Source organism: Pseudorasbora parva, chromosome 4 (assembly GCF_024679245.1).
Source record: "Pseudorasbora parva isolate DD20220531a chromosome 4, ASM2467924v1, whole genome shotgun sequence".
Lineage (NCBI taxonomy): Eukaryota > Metazoa > Chordata > Actinopteri > Cypriniformes > Gobionidae > Pseudorasbora > Pseudorasbora parva.
In genome coordinates this window covers 3,726,801-3,750,955 of record NC_090175.1, presented here as the reverse complement: position 1 = coordinate 3,750,955, position 24,155 = coordinate 3,726,801, and the positions used below count along the sequence as shown (strand labels likewise).

At 39.3% G+C, this 24,155-nt stretch overlaps 1 protein-coding gene across 5 annotated transcripts; it reads right to left on the bottom strand.

Moving 5' to 3' along the window:
- Nucleotides 1-1,147: 1,147 nt before the first annotated feature.
- Nucleotides 1,148-22,519, bottom strand: trim35-1 (tripartite motif containing 35-1). 5 transcript variants are annotated; one of them, XM_067440526.1, is made up of 7 exons: nucleotides 22,421-22,519; nucleotides 14,221-14,633; nucleotides 13,987-14,082; nucleotides 13,030-13,251; nucleotides 9,351-9,373; nucleotides 4,705-4,811; nucleotides 1,148-2,419 (listed from the first exon to the last, which is right to left on the bottom strand). In XM_067440526.1, exons 2-7 carry the CDS (start codon nucleotides 14,596-14,598, stop codon nucleotides 1,734-1,736), a joined length of 1,512 nt encoding a protein of 503 aa, XP_067296627.1. In that variant the 5' UTR covers nucleotides 14,599-14,633; nucleotides 22,421-22,519; the 3' UTR covers nucleotides 1,148-1,733. The 5 variants fall into 5 exon arrangements, with proteins under 5 accessions (XP_067296627.1, XP_067296631.1, XP_067296628.1 ...); XM_067440530.1 differs by having other exon boundaries at nucleotides 14,221-14,448; nucleotides 22,421-22,496; XM_067440527.1 differs by having other exon boundaries at nucleotides 14,221-15,644; nucleotides 22,421-22,461.
- Nucleotides 22,520-24,155: the final 1,636 nt, after the last annotated feature.

Below are 24,155 nucleotides of genomic sequence, written 5' to 3'. Positions count from 1 at the left end.
GGGGTGAAATGCTGTTTCATGCATACTGATCTTTTTACACTGTTAAAGACTTGGAATCCCATACTAAACATAGACAAAGTTTCAAAAGTTAAGGTGGACATTTGATGGGAGTATTTCTTTGTCAAAAATACTACTTCCGGTTAGTCATAAGTTTCGGCAAGTTTTTTGAGATCATGCGTCCCCTTTGACGTTAATGGGGGCGGAATTTCCTTGTATGGGCCTTACGGACAATTCTACCGGAAGAGCGTGAGAGAGAGCGAGGGAGAGAGCGAAAGTAACAGGCTACGCCCATCAAAGCGCTGGCTTGTAGGATGCTGGACAGGTGATGTGCACATAACAATGTCACCAAAAAAGTGCGTTTTTGGTTGCCAGACCAAGACAGTCCTGCACAGATTCCCCCAAAACCCCACGTTAAGGCAACAGTGGATGTAATTTGCTTTTCCGGATCAGCAACTGAGTTGCGCGAATGTTTATATCTGTTCGCTGCATTTCGGTGCCGACTGTTTCATAAACAAGGCCCAGCTCGACACAGGATTATCCCGATCGCCTAATGCTGAATGAGGGAGCAGTCCCAACGTTAGAACCGCAGGCTGTGAGTGAGACTGCTTCAAATGTCTGTGTTTTTGTCTGTGTTAGCCCAAACATGATCACGTATAGTTAATTGATCAATGGAGCATGCGATGTGTAGTGCGTGTACATTTGTTTAGCTGGCCACTATATGTGTAACTTTATGTTTGTGTATTGTAAAAGCACTCCAAACAACAATACACAAAGAGGGGGGAAATATGATATACTAAATAAGCGCGCTTCTTCATTCAAATGCGCTACTATTCCGTGTCTTTCTATGTAAACACTAACTAGCCTGCATGAGCTGTATGCCAAAATCATCAGTATTAAAACAATAAAAGAACTGAAATATTTCAGTTGGTGTGCAATGAATCTTAAATATATGAAAGCTTAATTTTTATCATTACATTATGGAAAATAATGAACTTTATCACAATATGCTAATTTTATGAGAAGGACCTGTATGCCTCATCTGGGTCAGGTGACACTTGCTGATCTGAGCAAAAACCTTAGTCTGAATCTCTCAGTGCTCAATCTGAACTTCACAGATATAACATGACAGACACTGAATGTGATTCACCATGTGCAAATATTTATTGAAGAATACCAGTAACCCAGTGTTGAATTGTACAAATGTTACATTACATTTTAATCTCATCTGACCCTTAAAAGTTTCTTTTTCAGTCATATTAATGCGTATTTGGCGTGCTGTCCGGGGGAGGGCTCCGGGCTCGGAATTTGGCCCAAACCCAGAGTTTGATTGGGTTTGGCCCAAACCCAAACCTAGATTGTTTTGACTTCTAATAAGAGTTTGTTAGAATCAAGTGAGGAGATGGGGTGGTGGAGGGATGAAAATGGTCAACGAAAGAAGGTAAATCTGCTGTATACACTCCTCTTATCGTTGATTAGCTTGATGTGCTCCACTCATGTTATAGGTTTAATTATCTGAGAGTGCTCGCTCCACTTGTGTTTAATTAGGTTTAATTATCTGCACGTGCTCCTCTCAAAATTTGTTTAATAAAACATCACTAATTCTCAGATCCTCTGAAAGTGATGACATCTACATTAGCTTTTATAAGATCACACCAAATGAAGAACTTGAGTTTTGATTAACCCAAATTTCCCTCTCACAGAATAACAGATGATGCTTTCTTTTCCCTCAGATATTAATGCTGTATCTTCCATGACATAATCATCGCTATAACCACTACAAAAACACTGCAGATTAAGATCAAGACTTTATGTGTGTCCATGAATGATAGTTTCTGTTCAACTTTCAGAATAACTTTAGCTGGGACGACACGCAGCGGGACAGACTGATCTTCGGGGATCACAAAGGGAAAGAGTTCATTCTCCAATGGCACTCTAGAAAATTCAGCAAGATATGAGTCACTCCTGGCATCAGAAAATCTCACCTTCCTCCAGCATTTCTGCTTTCGAAAGATCATAAAAAAAACCCCATCATTATCCTCATGATAATACTCAATCTTTACTCTCACTATCTCTGGATTTCTCTTCACGTTTAATCTCGACATCCCAGTGGTCAGATATCTGTACGAGTCTCCATCACGTCTGAGACCCCAGAAGCCATTTACAGGGGTTAAAGGTTCAACATTTCTTTTTACCAATCCAAGACACACTCCTAGTGTCCAGTGCCGACTTTTTCCCACCTCAATATCCCATGTGTGAACTCCATCAGCATATCCCACACTCCCCAGCACCACACGGTTCCTGTGCAGAGGAACAGGGTTGGGCTCATCTTGCTGACGGAAACATGAGCTCACAGAGGTCAGATCATCTGACACAGAGACGACATCTGCAGGAGCTGTGTTTGGGTTCAGGATCACTGGGTCTGAAAAGAACAAGAAATTATGGGTGTGCGATATCAAGAGTTTAGATTGTGATTGATTCAAATGTTTCCACAATCTGATTTTGAAGAGAAATCATAGTATTGTGCTTCAGTGCACACTCTTATAAGTTGCAGTCCTGGCACCTCCATGCCAACATGCTCAACATATGCATGCCGCGGTCTGTGTAGCTACTGCATATATAGAGTATCATGCAATTTGTCACCTTTTTCAAGTGTCCTCCTCTGACCACTGCCCTTACAGAGCAAAAATATATGGAAATATACTGCAAAATATATTACATAATATATGTCCACACATGGCCGTACCCAGGATTTTCTAAATACCGAGGTCCAAATATGAATTTTGGAGGGTTTGAAAAAAAACATTTCCCTCCTTTACATATGCATTTTAAGACAAGAAAATCAAAGAATCAGCTAACTGTAGCTTTAAAACCATGTCAGTGTGCAGTACACATTATTTTAAGAAGACAACAGATTTTTATAAATGAGAATCTGGTTAAATGTTGCAACGAAATTAGACTCCAAATTAGAAAATCTGTTTTGTTGTTAAATTGAGCCAAAGACGACATATGTGTGACTCCGTCTTTGAAAACCTAGCTAAAGTTAATTTTTGTGATTTACATTATGTAAAGAACATTATTTGAACATATAACCTTGATATATTTAATGTTGAATGAGTAAGATCATGTCAAAGATAGAAATCAATGTGAAAATATAACCAATGTAGCAATTAGGAATATACTGTAGGCTAATGCTTTTTCTATTCTGAGCACAGTGGGCTACCTGCTCTTTCTGTCTCATCGCCATCATCATCTCTCTTTCTTTCTCCTTCTCTTGCCCTGTATCTTTTCTCTTTTCAAAGCTGAGCTTTGTTTGAAGCCGTCTTTTCATTTTCGTCTGTATCGGTAAAAACAAAGTTGTATATGTAAATTTACTGAAGGCTTCCAAGAAAACCAGGTCAAGAAAACGTTATTAGTTTGCATCCCTGATTATTAAGCGCTCTCGCGGTGTTGTGATGTCAAACATCAGTCGTTGTTCAAAGCGCCGGTTGGTGGTTGTGGCATTTGTCCCGCCTCTCCTCCACTGTGATTGGACATTGATGTTCACCCAAAGTTGAACCCATAGTTCTTAGTGGAAGAAAACATCCTGCAAAGCTTTTAATCCGAAAGTCCAGCATATAAAGTGATTGTCTCTCAAAAGTAAGAGTCGACTGAGTCCATTAAATTAATCGTTTTTCAAACTAAACATTAGCATATTGTCCGTCCCCTTATTGCGTGTGCAGACACCAGGGAAAACTTGAACCCCCTCAAACACTGCAGCGGATACGGGATAGCATCATGTCGAGAAGACGCTGTGCTCTTCAATGTGTTTATTGTGTTTCATATTGTGTAGGTCTCTGGCTAACCAGCTAACTCACGTTATTACCGTCTTACTGAAATATTACTGTAAATCAGCTGTGGGCTGCAGTATTACCTAAAACTGTCTATTAATGCAGATCAACTTTTGTGCTTTATACTTTGAGTAAAGATAAAGGATGGAGCAAGATTTGTCAAGATCAGTCATTCACGTTAGTGCTGAGCTAACGTATGCATTGATACAGTTCCCAAATGTGCACTGTAATACATTACACACTCACACACACACACATCGTTTTGTTGATGAACCACACTTGCTAATGCTAATGGTGAGAAATTACAGCTGAAACGTTTCATAACGAATCTCAAACTGAGTAGCATCAATGAGAAATGAACCTGCTCAAGATTTGGGTTGAAAATGTGTTCTTCCATTGTTTCATCATCGATTCGGACTTGCGCTGGGATTTATGTAAAATCAGCCCACATGAAGAAATCGAATATTCACACTGTTTATTCATTTTTCTACCTCTGAACGAAAAACAAAATATGGAAAAATGAGCTGTTTTCTATTGTTCTCTTTTCAATATTAAATCAAAAAAATGATTGAACGGATAATACACGGATTGCAGTGGATGGAGTTTATGTTTCTGGAATTCTGCAAGTGTGTGTTTGTACTGTCATGTTATTTTGTTGGCAATTGGCGTGTAAGTGAATATACTGTGAACAACACCATCGCACAGTAAAGTGAAAGTTATCCTGGGATAATGCCATGATGTGAGTCATAGACTGCAAAAAAAAAAAATGGACAGACTTTGACCCTGACTGAAATGTTGTTATAATTTTGCCTTATTGCCCACTCCTACATTTTGTTGACACACTTAGTGGTTCTTACAGGAATGAACTAGTACTCACAGTAAGGGCAGATGTCCTTCATCTTTTCCCACACTTTGTACTTCAAGTTGCCCAGATGTTTAGGAACATCGATAAGAGCTTCTGCATCTGGCAGTGTATATTTAGCTCTAAACCCACACAACACACACACACACACACGGACACACACACACACACAATTTACAATTTTAATTTAAAAAAAAACTAAAAAAAATAATAATGATAATAATAAATATAGCTGCAAGCAGCCATTATCGGGGCCAAGCGCAAAGAAGAAGACAAGACATGCCAGCATGGCTGGAAGTCTCAAGCCAACTGCAACAATGAGCCATTAAGGACCTATTAAGTTGATTTTAGGCAAAATAGCAGTCAAATTTTAAATACAGTCAATAATAATGGTTTAATGGTTTATCACTTTCGACCAATAGGTGTCACTGTTACGAAACTGATGTGGTTTAGTCAGATTGAGATGACAATGACACATGCAAAGTTTGGTGTCAATATGTCAAAGCATTGCAGAGATACAGCCTCAAGAGTAATTTTTGCATCATGGCTCAACTCTGTTGCAGTGGTATATGAAAACTGTTTTGTCTATCAATCCGAAATCCATAAGTATTTGTCAGCATGGTCTGAAGACGATACGGATCAATTTTGGTGAAAATCGGACAAACGGTCTAGGATGAGTTTGAAAAAGTAGATTTTTAACAAATAACAAGATGGAGCACAGATATGTTTGCAAAATATGGCAAAATTGGTATCTATCTTCTCGGCATGAGCCAATGAATGTATTATGACCAGTCTCATTACAATAGGCTAATTTAATCAGAAGTTATTAGCATTTTTGTACATTTTATTACAACTTTTGACCACAAGGTGGCGCTGCCCCGAAACTTTTTGAATATCTTCGGGACATAGAGCGGAAGACACATACCGAGTTTTGTAATGATACACTAGTGCATTCTTAAATTATAGCATTAGCATTTTAAACCGTAATACTGCATTGAAGTCAATGGGAATTTCATGTTTTGTTTTATTATAGCGCCACCAAGAGGCACAATCCCACCAATTTTTTTATGTGTCCTCGTAGTGAGCCCATACATATGTGTGTCAAGTTTGGTGAAAATATTTCATTTTGTTTTGGAGTTATAGACATTTATATGAAAAAACACGTAAAAAATGACTGACACCTGACTTTGATTGGATTTTACTACCCCTTACTATCAATATTTTGAGATTTGGGCATTAGCGTATAGCTATCGACCTATGTTTCCGAACTTCTGAGGCTGGTTTCGTCTCGATCGGACTAGCGGTTTCGAAGATATCAGCAAATGTTTTTTAAGCACTAAATTACAACTCTGCGCAAACCATATGCCGAAACCTGGCAAGTCTGGTATCGTTGGAGTCGGCAAGGATTCAGGAGACCAAAAAACACACTCCCATCAAAATATGTCAACCACACCCAAAGTTATAAGCGTTTGAAAAAAAAAATTCTCCACTAGGTGGCGCTGTTTCGAAACTTCTCAGGCTACTTCAGGGCATCGTGGTGATGACCCATACCAAGTTTCATAACAATCTGTTCATGCGTTCATAAAATACAGCATTTTTGCACATAATTCAAAATGGCCGACATCCAAAATGGCCGACATGGTAAAATTGGATATCAGTCGACTCGGCATGACGCCCTGAATCTAATGAGACCAATTTTATGATTTTTGGATAAACGGTTCAGAAGTTATAAGCCAAAATAGGCATTTTTCGTATCTCCGGACAGGTAGGTGGCGCTGCGCCGAAACGCTGCATGTTGCTTCAAGTCATGCTTGTGATGACATGTACCAAGGTTGGTTTGAATACGATAAAGCGTTGCGGAGATATAGCCTTTAGTGTGTTTTTGCAACCTCCACGTAAAATTTGTTTGTGCGTTTATTGAAAACGATTGGACGAATCAACTTGAATTCCATAACTTTTTGTCAACATGCTCTGAAGATGATCTGTTTCAATTTTCGTGAAAATCGGAGCAACGGCCTAGGAGGAGTTCGAAAAAGTAGGTTTTTCAGAAAATTCAAAATGGCGGGAAAATTTGCATACCGGAAAATGACATCATAGGGTGAAATCGAATCGGCTTGAGCCAAGGAATCCGATGAAAAAAGAATTTTGTTTCTAGCCCTTAGGGGTCAAAAGTTATAAGCATAAATATGAGTGAAACTTTGGACAGGTGGTGGCGCTAGAGGGATTGAGTTAGAGGCACCAAATTTGCTATAGTGACAGCTCAGACTGGCCTCTATGAGTGTGCCAAATTTCACAACTTTTTACCATACGGTTCTATGGGCTGCCAGAGACTCCTATGGCGGAAGAAGAAGAAGAAGAAGCAGAATAATAAATATAGCTGCAAGCAGCCATTATCGGGGCCAAGCGCAAAGAAGAAGACAAGACATGCCAGCATGGCTGGAAGTCTCAAGCCAACTGCAACAATGAGCCATTAAGGACCTATTAAGTTGATTTTAGGCAAAATAGCAGTCAAATTTTAAATACAGTCAATAATAATGGTTTAATGGTTTATCACTTTCGACCAATAGGTGTCACTGTTACGAAACTGATGTGGTTTAGTCAGATTGAGATGACAATGACACATGCAAAGTTTGGTGTCAATATGTCAAAGCATTGCAGAGATACAGCCTCAAGAGTAATTTTTGCATCATGGCTCAACTCTGTTGCAGTGGTATATGAAAACTGTTTTGTCTATCAATCCGAAATCCATAACTATTTGTCAGCATGGTCTGAAGACGATACGGATCAATTTTGGTGAAAATCGGACAAACGGTCTAGGATGAGTTTGAAAAAGTAGGTTTTTAACAAATAACAAGACGGAGGACAGATAGGTTTGCAAAATATGGCACAATTGGTATCCATGTTCTCGGCATGAGCCATTGACTGTATTATGACCAGTTTCATTACAATGGGTTAATTTAATCAAAAGTTATTCGCATTTCTGTACATTTTATTACAACTTTTGACCACAAGGTGGCGCTACCCCGAAACTTTTTGAGTATCTTCGGGACATGGAGCGGAAGACACATACCGAGTTTTGTAACGATACGCTAATGCATTCTTAAATTATAGCATTAGCATTTTAAACCGTAATACTGCATTGAAGTCAATGGGAATTTCATGTTTTGTTTTATTATAGCGCCACCAAGAGGCACAATCCCACCAATTTTTTTATGTGTCCTCATAGTGAGCCCATACATATGTGTGTCAAGTTTGGTGAAAATATCTCATTTTGTTTTGGAGTTATAGACATTTATATGAAAAAACACGTAAAAAAGGACTGACACCTGACTTTGATTGGATTTTACTACCCCTTACTATCAATATTTTGAGATTTGGGCATTAGCGTATAGCTATCGACCTATGTTTCCGAACTTCTGAGGCTGGTTTCGTCTCGATCGGACTAGCGGTTTCGAAGATATCAGCAAATGTTTTTTAAGCACTAAATTACAACTCTGCGCAAACCATATGCCGAAACCTGGCAAGTCTGGTATCGTTGGAGTCGGCAAGGATTCAGGAGACCAAAAAACACACTCCTATCAAAATATGTCAACCACACCCAAAGTTATAAGCGTTTGAAAAAAAAAATTCTCCACTAGGTGGCGCTGTTTCGAAACTTCTCAGGCTACTTCAGGGCATCGTGGTGATGACCCATACCAAGTTTCGTAACAATCCGTTCATGCGTTCATAAAATACAGCATTTTTGCACATAATTCAAAATGGCCGACATCCAAAATGGCCGACATGGTAAAATTGGATATCAGTCGACTCAGCATGACGCCCTGAATCTAATGAGACCAATTTTATGATTTTTGGATAAACGGTTCAGAAGTTATAAGCCAAAATATGCATTTTTCGTATCTCCGGACCAGTAGGTGGCGCTGCGCCGAAACGCTGCATGTTGCTTCAGGTCATGCTTGTGATGACATGTACCAAGTTTGGTTTGAATACGATAAAGCGTTGCGGAGATATAGCCTTTAGTGTGTTTTTGCAACCTCCACGTACAATTTGTTTGTGCGTTTATTGAAAACGATTGGACGAATCAACTTGAATTCCATAACTTTTTGTCAACATGCTCTGAAGATGATCTGTTTCAATTTTCGTGAAAATCGGAGCAACGGCCTAGGAGGAGTTCGAAAAAGTAGGTTTTTCAGAAAATTCAAAATGGCGGGAAAATTTGCATACCGGAAAATGACATCATAGGGTGAAATCGAATCGGCTTGAGCCAAGGAATCCGATGAAAAAAGAATTTTGTTTCTAGCCCTTAGGGGTCAAAAGTTATAAGCATAAATATGAGTGAAACTTTGGACAGGTGGTGGCGCTAGAGGGATTGAGTTAGAGGCACCAAATTTGCTATAGTGACAGGTCAGACTGGCCTCTATGAGTGTGCCAAATTTCACAACTTTTTACCATACGGTTCTATGGGCTGCCAGAGACTCCTATGGCGGAAGAAGCAGAATAATAATAATAGGAACACTAACGATTTCAATAGGTGCCTCCGCACCTTCGGTGCTTGGCCCCTAATAATAGGAACACTAACAATTTCAATAGGTGCCTCCGCACCTTCGGTGCTTGGCCCCTAATAATAATAGTAATAATAATAAAGCAGCAATGAGAAATACCTGTTCATAATTTCATCATAATTCTGAGAAAAAAGCACAAAAATACACCATGTTATAGTGGGTAATTGTAGGCCTAGTAGTCCTAATTCTACCTAATCTGACCCTTAAAAACCACATGTATTCACAGTTCATTTTAATTATTTATAAAAAATGCTATTTCCACCCAGTAATGTCTGGTCGTGCTACAACAGACCGAAAAAATGCGCCACCATAAATGTCTGCACCCAGTCAACACGTGAGCTCATGTGCTGATCACAGTAACATCCCATGACTCTCATATGGTGACACACAGTGAGTGATATGTAAGCTCATTGTGAACTCAATATGTTGAGCAGGTTAAGAGGAGGCGGCTCAAATATCAGCCAATGGGGGACATTCTACTTCCTGTTTCTCAACACTATCACAGTGGTCACATGGTGAGCTTTATTTTTGTCAAACAAACTGTGTTTGTATAGCCTGACAAGCCTGACCCACATCAAGATGTTTGGTCTGGAAACTCACCATGGACGGCTCAATCTGAGGGGCGGATAAACGGCTGTCTGTCAAACTCCCTCTGCACGCGATAGGATAGCGCTACAACCAACCAGAGCAACGAAGGTGAAGCAGAGCTAGCTGACAGATTAAACATTCGCCGTATCCGGTCGGCTAAACTCTGAACACATCTTCCCTTTTTAAGAATGACTTCAGTGCCGTTCTTTGTTCTTTTCTCAGAGAAAAGCTTAACTCCAAGTCTTCCAGTCGCGGTCAAAGCTGATTCGAAAGACCGCCGTTCGCCAGTTTCTGTGTTTACTAGAAGCACGCAAACGCAACTCGGCCGTCGTCATTATGGCCCCGCCCGCCGACTCTATACACAATGTGATTGGCCCGTCATGTGTTTGGCGTTTACAGCTCAGAAGGGTATTGAGAGTTCCTAGACGACACTCGCGGGCAGATTAAATTTGCTGTCGCTAGGGTGCGTCTATATATTTGTATATTGTGTTTGTATATTATGGCAAGAAAAGCCAAAAGTGAGTGCATCCTGGTGGTGTTGGGTTGTTATTGATAAGAGCAACATAATCATCACCTAGATTTAGAATGCAGTTTTTGTGAGGCATTATTAATTTAATATTTCTAATTATAATAGCACTGTGATTAGACAGTATGAGATCCAACAGTGTCATAATCATTTACGAAAGCACAGAGACATCAAGAATCAGTGTATGAATCTCAACAATGGTGACAATCAAAAGATTCATGCTGCAGTGCATGCGGTGAGTGCACTTTGACCTCACATTATGACCACATCATAAGTATCCTGGACCTCATGGTGAGATCACTTTAACCAATAAATTGTTGACTGGGCAGTGACGTAGGCCGCACAGAGTTCAACGCGGAAAGCCACATTTTTTGATGCGATCGACCTGAGTTCAGCTGAACTCACTCTTGTACCTTTTCCCGTCACATATCAGATCGGAAAGGCATTCATTTTCAATACAGATGAAGAAAATGTTCTAAAAGTGGAAATAAAGTGCCTAACAAGTGTTTTAAAGTAAAGTATTTATTGGATAAGGTTAGGAGTAGGGGTTAGGAAGGGTATTGTCCCAGTAAGGTGGCATTCATTTAATAATTTTATCTAATAAAATAATTTACATTTTACTATATTTTATTATTGCATCCTGATAATTGTGCAAGAATTGAGGTGCTAATAGTAACTGCCACAATGAATAAGTATAAATAACATCTAATCACTATTTACACTTATATCAACTGCTACTTTTACATATAGTAAACAGAATTTATCACTATTTTCACTAGTGTAAATAGCATCTACAGCTTTAACTTAAAGGGGGGGTGAAATGCTGTTTCATGCATACTGATCTTTTTACACTATTAAAGACTTGGAATCCCATACTAAACATAGACAAAGTTTCAAAAGTTAAGGTGGACGTTTGATGGGAGTATTTCTTTGTCAAAAATACTACTTCCGGTTAGTCATAAATTTCGGCAAGTTTTTTTTGATCATGGGTCCACTTGACGTTAAAAGGTCGGAATTTCCTTGTACGGGCAATTCTACCGGAAGAGCGTGAGAGAGAGAGAGCGAAAGCAACAGGCTACGCCCATCAAAGCAGGGCTCGTAGGCTGCGCTGCACAGGTGATGTGACTTCAAGAAATTAACAATGTCACCAAAAAAGTGCGTTTTTGGTTGCCAGACCAAGACAGTCCTGTACAGATTGCCAAAAAAACCCGCGATAAGGCAACAGTGGATGTAATTTGCTTTTCCGGATCAGCAACTGAGTTCCGCAAAGGTTTATGTCTGTTCACTGCATTTTGGTGCCGACTGTTTCATAAACAAGGCCCAGCTCGACGCCGGATTTTCTGATCGCCTAATGCTGAAGGATGGAGCAGTCCCAACGATAAAGGTCCCAACGTTAGAACCGCAGGCGGTGAGTAAGACTGCTTCAAATGTCTGTGTTTTTGCCTATGCTCATCAAGTAGCCCAAACATGATCACGTATAGTTAATTGATCAATGGAGCATGCGATGTGTAGTGCGTGTACATTTGTTTAGCTGGCCACTATATGTGTAACTTTATGTTTGTGTATTGTAAAAGCACTCCAAACAACAATACACAAAGAGTGGGGAAATATGTTGAACTAAATAAGCGCGCTTCTTCATTCAAATGCGCTACTATTCCATGTCTTTCTATGTAAACACTAACTTAGCCTGCCGTGCAAAACCAGTCCGCTTACTACAATTATCTACACAAACCACGCGTAAACACACACATACACACACACACACACACACACACACATACACACGTGCACAACTGCACTTCCCACATGTACACCTTCAAAGAAAAAAAATACGACGATATAATTCAAGTATAAATATGTAAATAACACAAGCCGCTAAGCATATTATATAGTTAGTGTATACTAACTACTGCTGCTCCTCTTCAACTGCAGCCTCTGGGTCTGATTCCGGATCATAGATGTATGGCTGTATCTGATTAAAAGCCATATTTTTATTTTGAATAAAGTTTTTTCCTGCTGTTAGGGATGACAAAGCTTTACGACGCACTCGACTCAACACAATAGCAGCAGCGAGCACACGTCATTATTTAGCTCCGCTCACACGATACGCCCCCACCCGCTCGGCTTTTTCCGGAAAGACTCGGAACAGCGCATCTTTCTTATATAATTATTTAAAAAATAAAGACTTTTCAGAGATATGCAGGATGCAATGCTACTCTATAGGTACTCAAGATTGACATGACACTGACTGAAACTGAGTGTTTCACCCCCCCTTTAAACTGTCTAAACTGTTTTAGCTGATTCCCAGCCTAGCCAGCACAAAAGTCACAAAATATTTGTTTTAATTGTCTGGAACTTGATGGGTAGGTTTAGGGGTAGGGTGAGTGTAAGGGAAGTGAATATACAGTTTAGTATAAAAGCTATTATGTCTTTATTACAATGTCCCTGTAATGACAGAAATACCTGTGTGTGTGTGTGTGTGTGTACTTGTTTATATTATATTATAATATAAACCTGAGATCAACAGCCAGTGGTCCCCATAATGTAAATGGATTCATAAACATACTAAATTATGTTTTTTGGAAAATGTAAAAATGCAGAATGTTTGCTGTGATGGGTAGGTTTAGGGGAAGTGTGTGTGTGTGTGTGTGTGTGTGTGTCAACCTCCAGGAGGGTGATGTCATCGTCCTCAATTCGTTCTTCCAGTTCTCTGACTATGTCAGATAGAGACAGTATTCCTTCTCGTATTCCTCTTTCCATCTCTACTCCCTTTTCTTTCTCTTCTTCATTTAGAGCTGCTATCCTTCTCTCCTCCTCCTTTCTAAGGAACTGATGGAGCTTCTCAAACTCCATCCTGATACTCCTCTCTGTCGTCTCAGTTTGAGACTGTGGGGATATCATATGTAAAAACATCATCCAAAATGGATAAATAGTATGAGAAATCAAGACTTAGTACATCTCCCATGCTGTTCTCAGTGACCTAACAACAAATCTGCCAAACTCCTTTTCACTTTAAACTTTACATTGAATTAAATCACATTAGGATCATGTGGAAGATATTGGCTCTCATTCACGTGTCAATCTGTATATAATGTTCATATGCAGTTCATATGTTATTGTTCATGAACAAATTATAATTTATTAATAATTTTCATTTTTAAATGTACAAAAAATGTAGGAACAACTGAAAACCACTCGTAAGCATCCAAATCATGTACTCTTGCTGGCCTTATAAACATGATTCACTTTTAATCACAGATATATCGTCAGATATAACGCCATGTTCTCTGAGAGTGATGAAAGAAAAGGTTGCACATAATGTATATGGACATGGTTTGGTTTTATGTAAATGCTATGGTATGTTTGCTTTATGTCAATTTAATGTAGGCACATTTGTACTTGAATGTACCTTAATATTGTTACTTTATATTGCAATTATAGTTTTATTTCTACCCTTTTGCCGTTAAATTCTGTGCACCCAAGCACCAAGTTAAACCAAGACATGTCTATTCATATTTTGTATAACCATTCAGCCTACAGTCCTCGTTTGGGTGTACCTTGAAAAGCTAGCTGAAGTTTTGTAAAGAAAACAACTGTGGAATTTCTTTACACGAGCCTCACCTTAATGTACCTGGCGATTTTGCTATTCCGTGACGTACCATTCTGTAATGACAACAGAGTCTTTTCAGCTGAATGAAGAGCTTCTTTCAGCTTCCCCTTTAAAGATAAACACACATATTCACATAAAAATCTGTTTAAATATATTTGTAGTTTTAATGAACTGGGCTGCCATACCCAAGCATTAAATCATTCCAAATTAGTATCTGTTAGGAAGCATCACACACATTTTCTTACCTTGTGTTGTCGTACAGTCTGTTGTAAGGGCAGTGTTACATGCCATTCGTGTTCATCTCTCTTACACTTTGCACAAATAGCCTTTCCATCTGTTTGACAGAACAGGTCAATCATCTCTCTATGCATCTGACACTTTCGTCCTCCATCTTTCTTTGTGTTTTGTTCTCTCAGGTAGGAATCACAAGCATTTCTCAGGCTCAGATTGGACACCGGTGGCTGCGGTGAGAGCTGTCGACAGACGGAACAGTTTCTGGATCTGCTCGAGGTCCAGAGATCATTGATGCACCGACGGCAGAAACTATGACCACAGCTCAGTAACACTGGATCTCTGAAGAGCTCAGTGCACACGGGACAGGACAGGTCGATCTCAAGCGCCATTTAGAGAGAGAACAATACCAAGCGTAGGGAAAAAACTAAACAAAAAACATAAACATAGATTGACAGGACATGTCGCCCACCAGAGAGGAAGGCATGAAGAAGAAGAAAAAAAAAACAAGCAAACTAAGAACCATCTGAGAGAGAAAACAAACAAGAAGCTAGAGCAAAGATCATTCTTATAAGTGCCCAGCCACCCATTTTTTATGATAGGAGGAGTTAGAGTTAGATAAGAGGATAAAGTCTGAAAAAAACCTCCTACATCTTAAAACCTCCTGTTTAAGTAAATGGGTAATTGACGTGACGTGGCTTCTTCACTGTCACAGAAGATAAAACATAATTTTTCACATTTTCATAATTTAGAATACTATAAATGGTTAAACATTTTCTTGTTTTACATGAATTTGTTTTAATACCCAAGTTTTTGTTAGTTTTTTTACAACTTTGAGCCAGATCTCAAAATTGTCCTATGGTGTGACGGTAGACAACATTATTTCATAAATATGACATTTTATAAATAAAGAAAATAATGTTTAAAAATCTTAATGAACACTCCTGGCATAATTGTGCAAGTGTCTTTTTCACTAAGTGGCCATCACTTTTCATATACATACATTTCTAAAAGTGTAGGAATTTCAGAAAGTTCGTCACAGAAAAAAATGTCCTTTGATGTTATGCAAAAACCTGATTTTAATTTGGGCAATATCATCAAAGTCGGATTACTCCTGGGACAGTTTATTTAACTCTACGGTTTTTGCTGTATGGTTCTCTCTAAAGGCTTCTATATGTCTGGTCTAGAGTTTAGCATGTAATAGAGATTGGTGAATTACAGCTATTATTTACCTTATTAAACCATATACAATGGTTCTGATATGTAGTTTTCATGTTAGTTTCTTGTGAACTGTATCCAGATTTGGTCCACCATATTCTGGCAGTGACACCATCTTCACTGCCCCATATCTCCTAGAGTGTATGCCACTTGAGTAAGCGAGGCATCCTGCTCTCCATAAGGAGAATATTTGGAGTGATAGGATCACTTTCAGCAACATCTGTTGAAACATCAAAGTGGTTTTGAATTAACAATCCCCTCTAGCTCCACTAGGACGGTAAACAGGATGTCCTCTGTGGCGGCTTGGGTTCCGACCACTACCTGGAGAGCATTCTTTATGGAATGGACTTCACGTTCCCATATTCCGCCAAAGTGTGGCGCCCTGGGGGGGATTAAACTTGAAGCTAATTTGGTATTTTGAAAGCTGGGTCTTGAGCTGTGGATTCATCATTGAGAAAGCTTCCCGTAATTCTCTGACGAAGTTGAAAGAAGTTGATGGTGCTTTATAGCCTGGCGTCCTCTGAGAATCCAGTACTGTCTTTGTATCTCAGCATAGACACTCTCTGTTCCTAGGTGTAGGAGTCATTCATCAAATTCTTTGATAAGGAGCTTTGTTACTGCACGTCTTGGGTCTAGCACAATGGGTGAATTTGCTCTGGGTCTAAGTTTTCCAACCTCCTTAAACGGCCCCCAACTCTAATCATGTTAGTCAGTGGATCCTACTCCAGAGCAAGACGGACTAACCGGCTATCTGGCCATTACGAAAGGTACATGCACGTCACTTCCAGTTTGAACTGACAAATATGCCACTGCGCCATATGCTCTTTCAGATGTATCGCAGAACACATGGAGTGAACTGTGCTGTTCTGTTGCAGTTGTGGAAGCTGGTGTGTAACAGCGAGGAATGGATACTGCATGGAGATGTATAAGCTCACTTTCCAAGTTGATCCAAGCGGCCTGAAGGTTTGTGGGTAGATCTGAGTCATCCCAGTCTCTCTTTTTAGTCCACAATTGTTGGATGATCACCTTAGCTCTGGTGGTAAAAGGTAATATGAACCCCAGTGGATCATATTGAGATGCCAGCACCTGTTAAGCAGTTCTCATAGTCTGTGCTGCATGCTTGATGGGCTGGTAATGATAGCCAAAAGTATCAGTTGCACAGTTTCACCTGAGGCCCAATGTGGTCTCCACTGGATCAACATGGTTTTGCACTAACCACTGCTCTGTGGCAGAGGAGTGGGCTTCAGCAGGAAGATGAGTGACCACGGCTGGGTGACTACTAGCCCAATGTCTGAGATCAAACCCTCCTTCTGCTAACATACTGCATAGTTGGTCCACAGTTCTTTGGCTGCCACTACAGTAGGAAAACTTGTTAGGCGGTTGTCCATGTAAAAGCTCTGATGTACCATTTCTTGCAACCCTGGATATTTTGATTCCAAATTGAGCAAAAATGGCACAGCATGGACTGCTTGTTGTATCGAAGGCCAGAACCTGCCATTTGTATACATCTGCCATTTGGGTTCTCACTCTGTAGGTCTCTCCAAATGAAACGGAGAAAGGGTCTGTACTTCGGCAGGAGGTGGATCTGATGGAACATGCCCTTGATATCTGCACTTAAAGCCACTTGAGGCTGCCTGAATCTGAGCAGGACACCCAAAAGTGATGGTCCAAGCGCAGGCCCTGCCAGGAGTTGATCATTAAAGGGGGGGTGAAATGCTGTTTCATGCATACTGAGCTTTTTACACTGTTAAAGACTTGGATTCCCATCCTAAACATAGACAAAGTTTCAAAAACTAATGTTGGGCGTTTGATGGAGTATTTCTGTGTCAAAAATACTCCTTCCGGTTTCTCACAAGTTTCGGAGAGTTTTTTTTGAGTATGGGTCTACTTGACGTTAAAAAGAGCGGAAGGTCCTTGTATGGGCCGTACGGGCTCTTCTCCCGGTAGGGTGCGTGCGCGCGTGACTAGAGCACGCTGTAAACAGTCTCTCAGATGCAGATCCAGTCGTCCGTGAACACTTATGTGGCGCCGCGCTTCTCTTTATTCCTATGGGTGACGTCGAGCGACTTCAACGCTTCAGCACAGCATTCCGGGAAGGCAGCGCTGCATTTGAACCGATTTGAACGCAGAAATGACGGGAAGCTTCACAACATCGTTTCAGTTCTGTCTCAAAATGGATTTACACGCCACTGCTGTCACAGAACTTCACCAAATCAGACCAAAGAAGTGTGTTTTTGACGGAGCAGTCCCAGCGATAAAGCTTCGGTCCTGCTTTGGAAGCAGCCGGTGAGTTAACTTAAACTGCTTCAAATGTCTCTGCTTTTGGCTACGGACGCATGAGTAAACATCAGTAAACGACACGATCGCGTGCTTCGTCATTCAAATGCGCTAACGGTTACTCCATTGTTGTTCTGTATAACGTTACAGTATTCTGACGTGCAAAACCGTTTTGCTTGCTACTTCTAAGGTCTAGTTGCATACAATAGTCCATAAACCGAATCATGTCCTCATACACTGCGAGTAAAGACAGAGAAATATGGAGAGGCCATTAAATACAGTAACTTACATACCACAGAGACGGACGTCCTGATGTTGCCGTTTCTCCTGTTCAATTTATTTCTCCCTCAGATTTGATTCTGGATCATTATCTGTATTAGCTGACATAGCCATGGGTTTCTCCACGCTTGAGGACGTCACCGCTTTGCGCGCTTGTCATTCTTTAGCTCCGCCCACACGATACGCCTCCAGGCGCTCGGTTTTTTCCGGAAAGACTCGGTACAGCCTATATTTCTTTTATAAATATGATAAAACTAAAGACTTTTCGGAGATATGAAGGATGCAATACTACTCTATAGGTACTCAAGATTGACATGAGATTGACTGAAACTGAGTGTTTCACCCCCCCCCCCCTTTAAGAGATAGACCATGGTGTGTGAATGAACAGTTGAAAACCAATCTTGATTTGTTGTTACGGCTGACCAGATGGTGGGGCAGGTACCATGACTCCTCTTTCTGGGCTGCTTCTCTTTGGTTGAGCTTGGATACATATCCTGTCTTTATAAGCTTGGCAATCTCTCCTGAGTAGATTGAGGCCCTTTCAGAGTTTTTCTTTAGTCTTATTTCAGTACTCCTTCGATTTGCAAGAACATATTGCATGGAGCCTTTGAGTTTAACCTGTTAAGCTGAATCCCAACTTTTGAAAAACGATTCCACTCAACAATTCCTGCTATCTTTGAGGGGAATCCCCCGTTCGATGGGTGGCTGTTAGGGGACAATGGGTATCCATTAAAGACATGGCTGATGACACCATATTTGATTCCAGCAACAATTCGTGAAATGCAGTTTAATAGAAAACACACACAAACACGCTGTGTAATTGAATGAACGTTCGGCATACTGAAAATGCGCTTCAGGTGTTTGGATAGATCAGGAGGCACTTTACAGTACAGTCCTCAAAAGGTCGCAGCATTCTTTGTGGCGTGTTGTGTTTTACACAACATTTCCATAAATCAAGGTAGTGTTGTTGACATAGATGAGGAAATATTAGAGGCCTCAAGGAGACGTGATGGTGAACTGCATGTGCCGATGCCACTTAACCCAAATGCCCCAGCAGCAGCACGGGAGAGGAGAGCTTATTTGACAGAAGAACTGCTGCATCGTCTATAGTGAGGAAAGCAAAATTATCTCGGTCTAATGTTATACTACATTGCAAAAATATAACCATACTCATGATTCAGAGAGAACGAGTCCAAAACATTCTTTGTATTTTGTCAAAAATAAAAATCAATAGCAAACAGTAATTGATAAAAAAAAATGCAAATGGAAAATGAGGTTAAAAATATTTAAACAGAAAAAGGTTTTCTTTTTCCCTCCTCTGGTAGTTTTGCGACGTGTGCCACAGCGGGATTGGACACCTGAGGGTCTGGGAATGGCATTGCACGATGTGCGCCTGGTGGAACGGGTGGATGGAGATGGAGTGGGGGAAGGAGGAAGAGGCACATCAGGAGGTGGTGGTGCACTTGAAGGGTCACGCTCCATGGCTGCAGCAATCCTCTCCAGGCTTGAGATGCGCCCGAGAGGCCGCAGCAACATCGCCATCCGGTCAAGACGGCCATTCACACTTTGCTGCATCCCAGACAGCTCCCGCTCCAGCATTTCAAATCCGGTTTGCTGGAGATGCAGGAAGGGATGGTCCTCCGGTCTAGCAATGCTGCCACGGCGTGTAGTAGGTCTGGACCTTGATGGTTGCGCGGATCCCTCCTCAGATGGCCCATGCGCACGGCTCGTGAGGCCAGGGTCTTCCTGCGAAGCTGTTACATTGTTTTTCTTTATTGTGTGGCTGCGTTAAATCTTTTTCATGTAAATAACGATTACAATATTTTCATAAGAAACCTTGTATGTGAATGTGTACCTTGGGGTTGGACTGCTTGCGTTTCTGATTGGGTGCCGATTCTAAAAACCCCAAATCCTTCAACGCTTTCAGCGGTGAGGGTGGACACAGCGATGTCCTCTGCTGGCGTCAGGTCCTGAGAAGAGGCAAATCCACCTCCCGTTACACGGCGTGCCCGATTGATGCTGGCAAGCTTGAACTTTCCCCGTCTTCTGATGTCATTGTAGCGCTTGCGGCACTGGGGCGACGTCCTGGGGATGCCAGCTGATGAAACAATTGTGGCTATTTCCTCCCACGCCTGTTTAACCGATGCTATTTTGGGTGGGTTTCTCCCATCCCCATACAACACAACTTTTCTGTCTTTCACTGCTCTTACAAGAACATCAGTCTCCTCGGCTGTGAACCGCTCCTGGCGTGCGCCTGGTAAATACGCCTTAATAATAGCAGCCCATAATGGAACTTGCGCACCTGCTTTTAAAGGGAATGTTGGATGCCGCTCTGATTGGTTTATTCACGTTACGCCCAAACCACACCTATGAATAAAGAAGCTTCTTCAGACCAACCCATTTTAGATTTGCGCCGGGTGCAAGAGCCATTTATCCCGCCTGGAAAATAGCAACAGCGCCGAGACCCGCCCACAAAGTTACTTGCGCTTCGACACTTGCGTTTCAGATCGTTAAAATAGGACCCTAAAATTTAATGCTTTGGATCTTCTTTTGATGAACTGCACTTGGGTTCTTCAACTTGCCTTCAGTGGACTTTGTTACAGCGAATAGTAACTGGTCAAATTAATTTAGATAATTTTGAATGATTCAATTTGAACCTCCTAAATTGCTACAATTATGTATGATTTTTATTGGGAAACCAATACATTTCTTATTAAGTGGATGCATATTAATTCAGATTTAGGTACATGGATTGATTTGGAACAATATGATGGTAATATTAAATTAAACGATTTTCATTTTATTGGAACATCAATTAAAAAAAACTACTTTTAAAAATAAATGCATTTCTTCAACTCTTACAACTTGAAAAAGAAAAAAAAAGAAATCTACAATGGATCCTTGTAGACATTCTCCGATTTGGTATAATCCTGATTTTATTTTAACAGTAAACCTCTTTATCTCTGTAGATGGAGTCAACTCATCTTCATCATCTATTTTCTGATAACAGACTTATTTCCTTTATTTATAACATCTAAATATGCTATTCCTAAAGGAGAATTTATTCATTATTTACATATAAAGGAGGTAATTAGGAATAAAGTAAATATTATTTCTAACATGCCTTAACTTTCTGCATTTGTTACTCGGATAAAAACATTTCTACATTTGTCAAACCCTCAAAATGTGATCTAAATTACATATACTTAGTACAGATAATTTATTCTATCTACCTACTAATTTTTTTTCTTCTTCAGATAAATCCTTTCCCCACGATCCTAATTTGTAAAAATGCATTCTTCTCTTTGATTAATAATTGTTACTTACAACTTATTCAATATAAGATTTTGCACAGAGTACATTTTTACACAATATAGAAAATATAAAATGGGGTTTTCTAATTCTCCCATCTGTGCCCAATCTCTCAAAATCCTTATGGTTTTGTACTCCTGATCAGAATTTTTGGTTGGAGGTTATAGAGAAATTGTGGACTGTATTATCTCCTTCAGTCTGTTTGATCAGGATGTTCTTGGAGACTGATGTTGCACTATATTATGTAAAATTTAGTTAACATTAACATTGCTCTAATATTACCTAAGGAAAAGCTTTTCTCCAACACTGGAAAACAAAGCAGTCTTTAAATATCAACCACTGGTTAAATTCATCATTAGAACATATGGCAGTGGAAAGGATGGCTAATGTAGCATTATATCTTATACGGAAATGTGGTCACATTTTATTATTATTATTAATTTTGAAGTAATGATTATCTTGATTAGAGTGATTATCTTTATTTTTTCCCTGTGTGAAAATAATAGGCTACACACATTCCTAATATAACAGGTTTATGGGTTAAATTATGTATTTTTGGCTATCACTGTGCATTATATTGAGTAACAGGAATATTTATTTTCTTCTTTTTTTTCATTTGTTTTTCAGATTTTTTTTACATTTGTTTTTTCTTGTATGTGTTTTTGTGCATTGGAAAATTAAGGGAATAAAAAAATGGCTCCAACAGTTTTTTAAAATTGTATAAATTAGATAAATAATATTACAATCACCATGAAGATAATACATATGTTAAAGATACAATCTTTAAATATACAATCACCATGTAGATAATACATACCCATAAACAGACATACATATGTTCAACAAACAGATACATAGTTGTCTGCTAATCGTTGACAGTCACAATTATGATTATGTATCATTACCAATTATCTTAATATGGCCTACAGAGCAACATCTGTACATTAATATAACAACAATACACTGACTGTACCACATGGTTTAGTATAGCACGCTAGCTTTCTGAGGTCGATTGACAAAGAACGTCATATTACGCAAATATACTCCTAAAAGGTTAATACAACATCCCAGCAACATCAGTATCATTAACATGTGTAAGTTTCCACAATAAATTATAAATTAACTTACTTTTCTGCATGAACGCCCACAGCTTTAAAGTTAGAGGCTCACCGCGACCCGTCGCGTGCCGTGTGAAGCGCAGAAGATCAATAAGCTGGAAGTCACCGCCCTCTAGCGGTGGGAGATAAAAGTGCAATTAAAGGGAAATACTTTTCGACAATCACTGTGCATTATATTGAGTAACAGCAATATTTATTTTCTGTGTTTTTCATTTGTTTCTCAGAATTAAAAAAAAAAGATGTATGTATTATTGTATGTATTTTTGTGCATTGGAAAATTAAAGGAATAAAAAAATGGATTCAACAGTAAAAAACAAAAAAAGTGGATAAAATTGCCACTTGGGTTGCAATGGCAATATAATTGGCATTGCCCCAGTATCAAATGCTAAACAAAGCCTGCTTAATATTGTCCCAGGTTAGAAAAATTGTCCGTGGTGAAATGGGCAGAGCAAACTAACAACTGAATTAAAATATTACTCTAAAGCTCAGGTGCTTTGCCGTCTTTTCAATTATTTATTAAATATAAATAATATTATTTAAAAATCAATGAATAATGATTTTATTGCCTGACATTCTGGATTCGGAAGGCAATAAAATCACAGACCAGCTCCTGGAAATTATGAAAATACCTTACGACCCCACGAGAAACAATTACCATAGGGCTATATGAAATCAACTGAAGATAAAAGAAGACATTAAATCTCTGACGATCTCACATTAGAGGATTAAACAACTCCACAAACAGCATTACCAGCTTCACACATTACTAACCAGACTGACTTTATTTCTGTCAGATGTACTGACGAGCCTCACACATCGTGGTCTTTATTTTAGTTCCCCCCTTCCTCAACACCGGCCCACTTCTCTGAACTATGGCCTTCTACCGCCATCTAGTGATTATCTCAGTATGCAAGAACACATATCAATACATCTTCATTTATTTATTAAAATTAATTGGACTTGAATTGGATTGTGACTTCAAATGCAGCAAACTTCCTATCAAATTATCTAATTTCCACAAGCAGTCCTTAGAAGCATGGAAAATAGCATTTAATAATTTCTCATAAACATAATTTCTCTCCACGCTCATGCATATTATGGAATAACCAACACGTGTTATCTAAAATAAAGAGTATATTTAAAAGAGAATGATTTGATAAGGGAATTATATTTATTTCAGATTTACTAAATGATGATGGTGAGATTTATACTTATCAGCAATTTCATTCTATATTAGGGATCGAGTCTTCAAATAGAGATTTCCTTATGATGGTGAAAAAAATTTCCACTAAATTGCTTCAACTTATGAAAGCTCATCTCAGTTACAATTCAGTATGTCAACAGACTCCAAAACTTGTTATTGGATGAGTTAATATATTGGATATGAAGTGTAATAATGCTTACATCAGAAATTGTATTACTCGAGATATCAGTTGTTACCCAAAAGCTAATCTGAAAGGGAAACAATTTTTCCCTATAGCTTCAATTGAGAAAAGTTGGTCAGTAATACGTTTTTACTGCCAAATAAGGTAAAGGAAATTCATTTTAAAATACTGCACAGATATTATCCATGCAATGAGTTTCTTAACAAATTTAAAGAAGACCTCTCACCAGAATGCTCTTTTTGTAAATTCGAATCTGAAACTCTCCAACATTTATTTTGTAATTGTAAATATTTAGAACATTTTTGGAAGCAGGCATCTATGTTGGTTTTTGATACATTTTACAAAATAATTAAAATAGAA

Excerpts from the sequence above, each read along its gene's own strand:
- trim35-1 (XM_067440526.1), bottom strand. The coding sequence starts at position 14,598 with ATGGCGCTTGAGATCGACCTGTCCTGTCCCGTGTGCACTGAGCTCTTC. Across the intron at positions 13,252-13,986 it reads AAATCGCCAGGTACATTAAG|TCTCAAACTGAGACGACAGA; the intron begins GTGAGGCTCGTG and ends ATATCCCCACAG. Across the intron at positions 4,812-9,350 it reads TATGATGAAATTATGAACAG|AGCTAAATATACACTGCCAG; the intron begins GTATTTCTCATT and ends GTGTGGGTTTAG.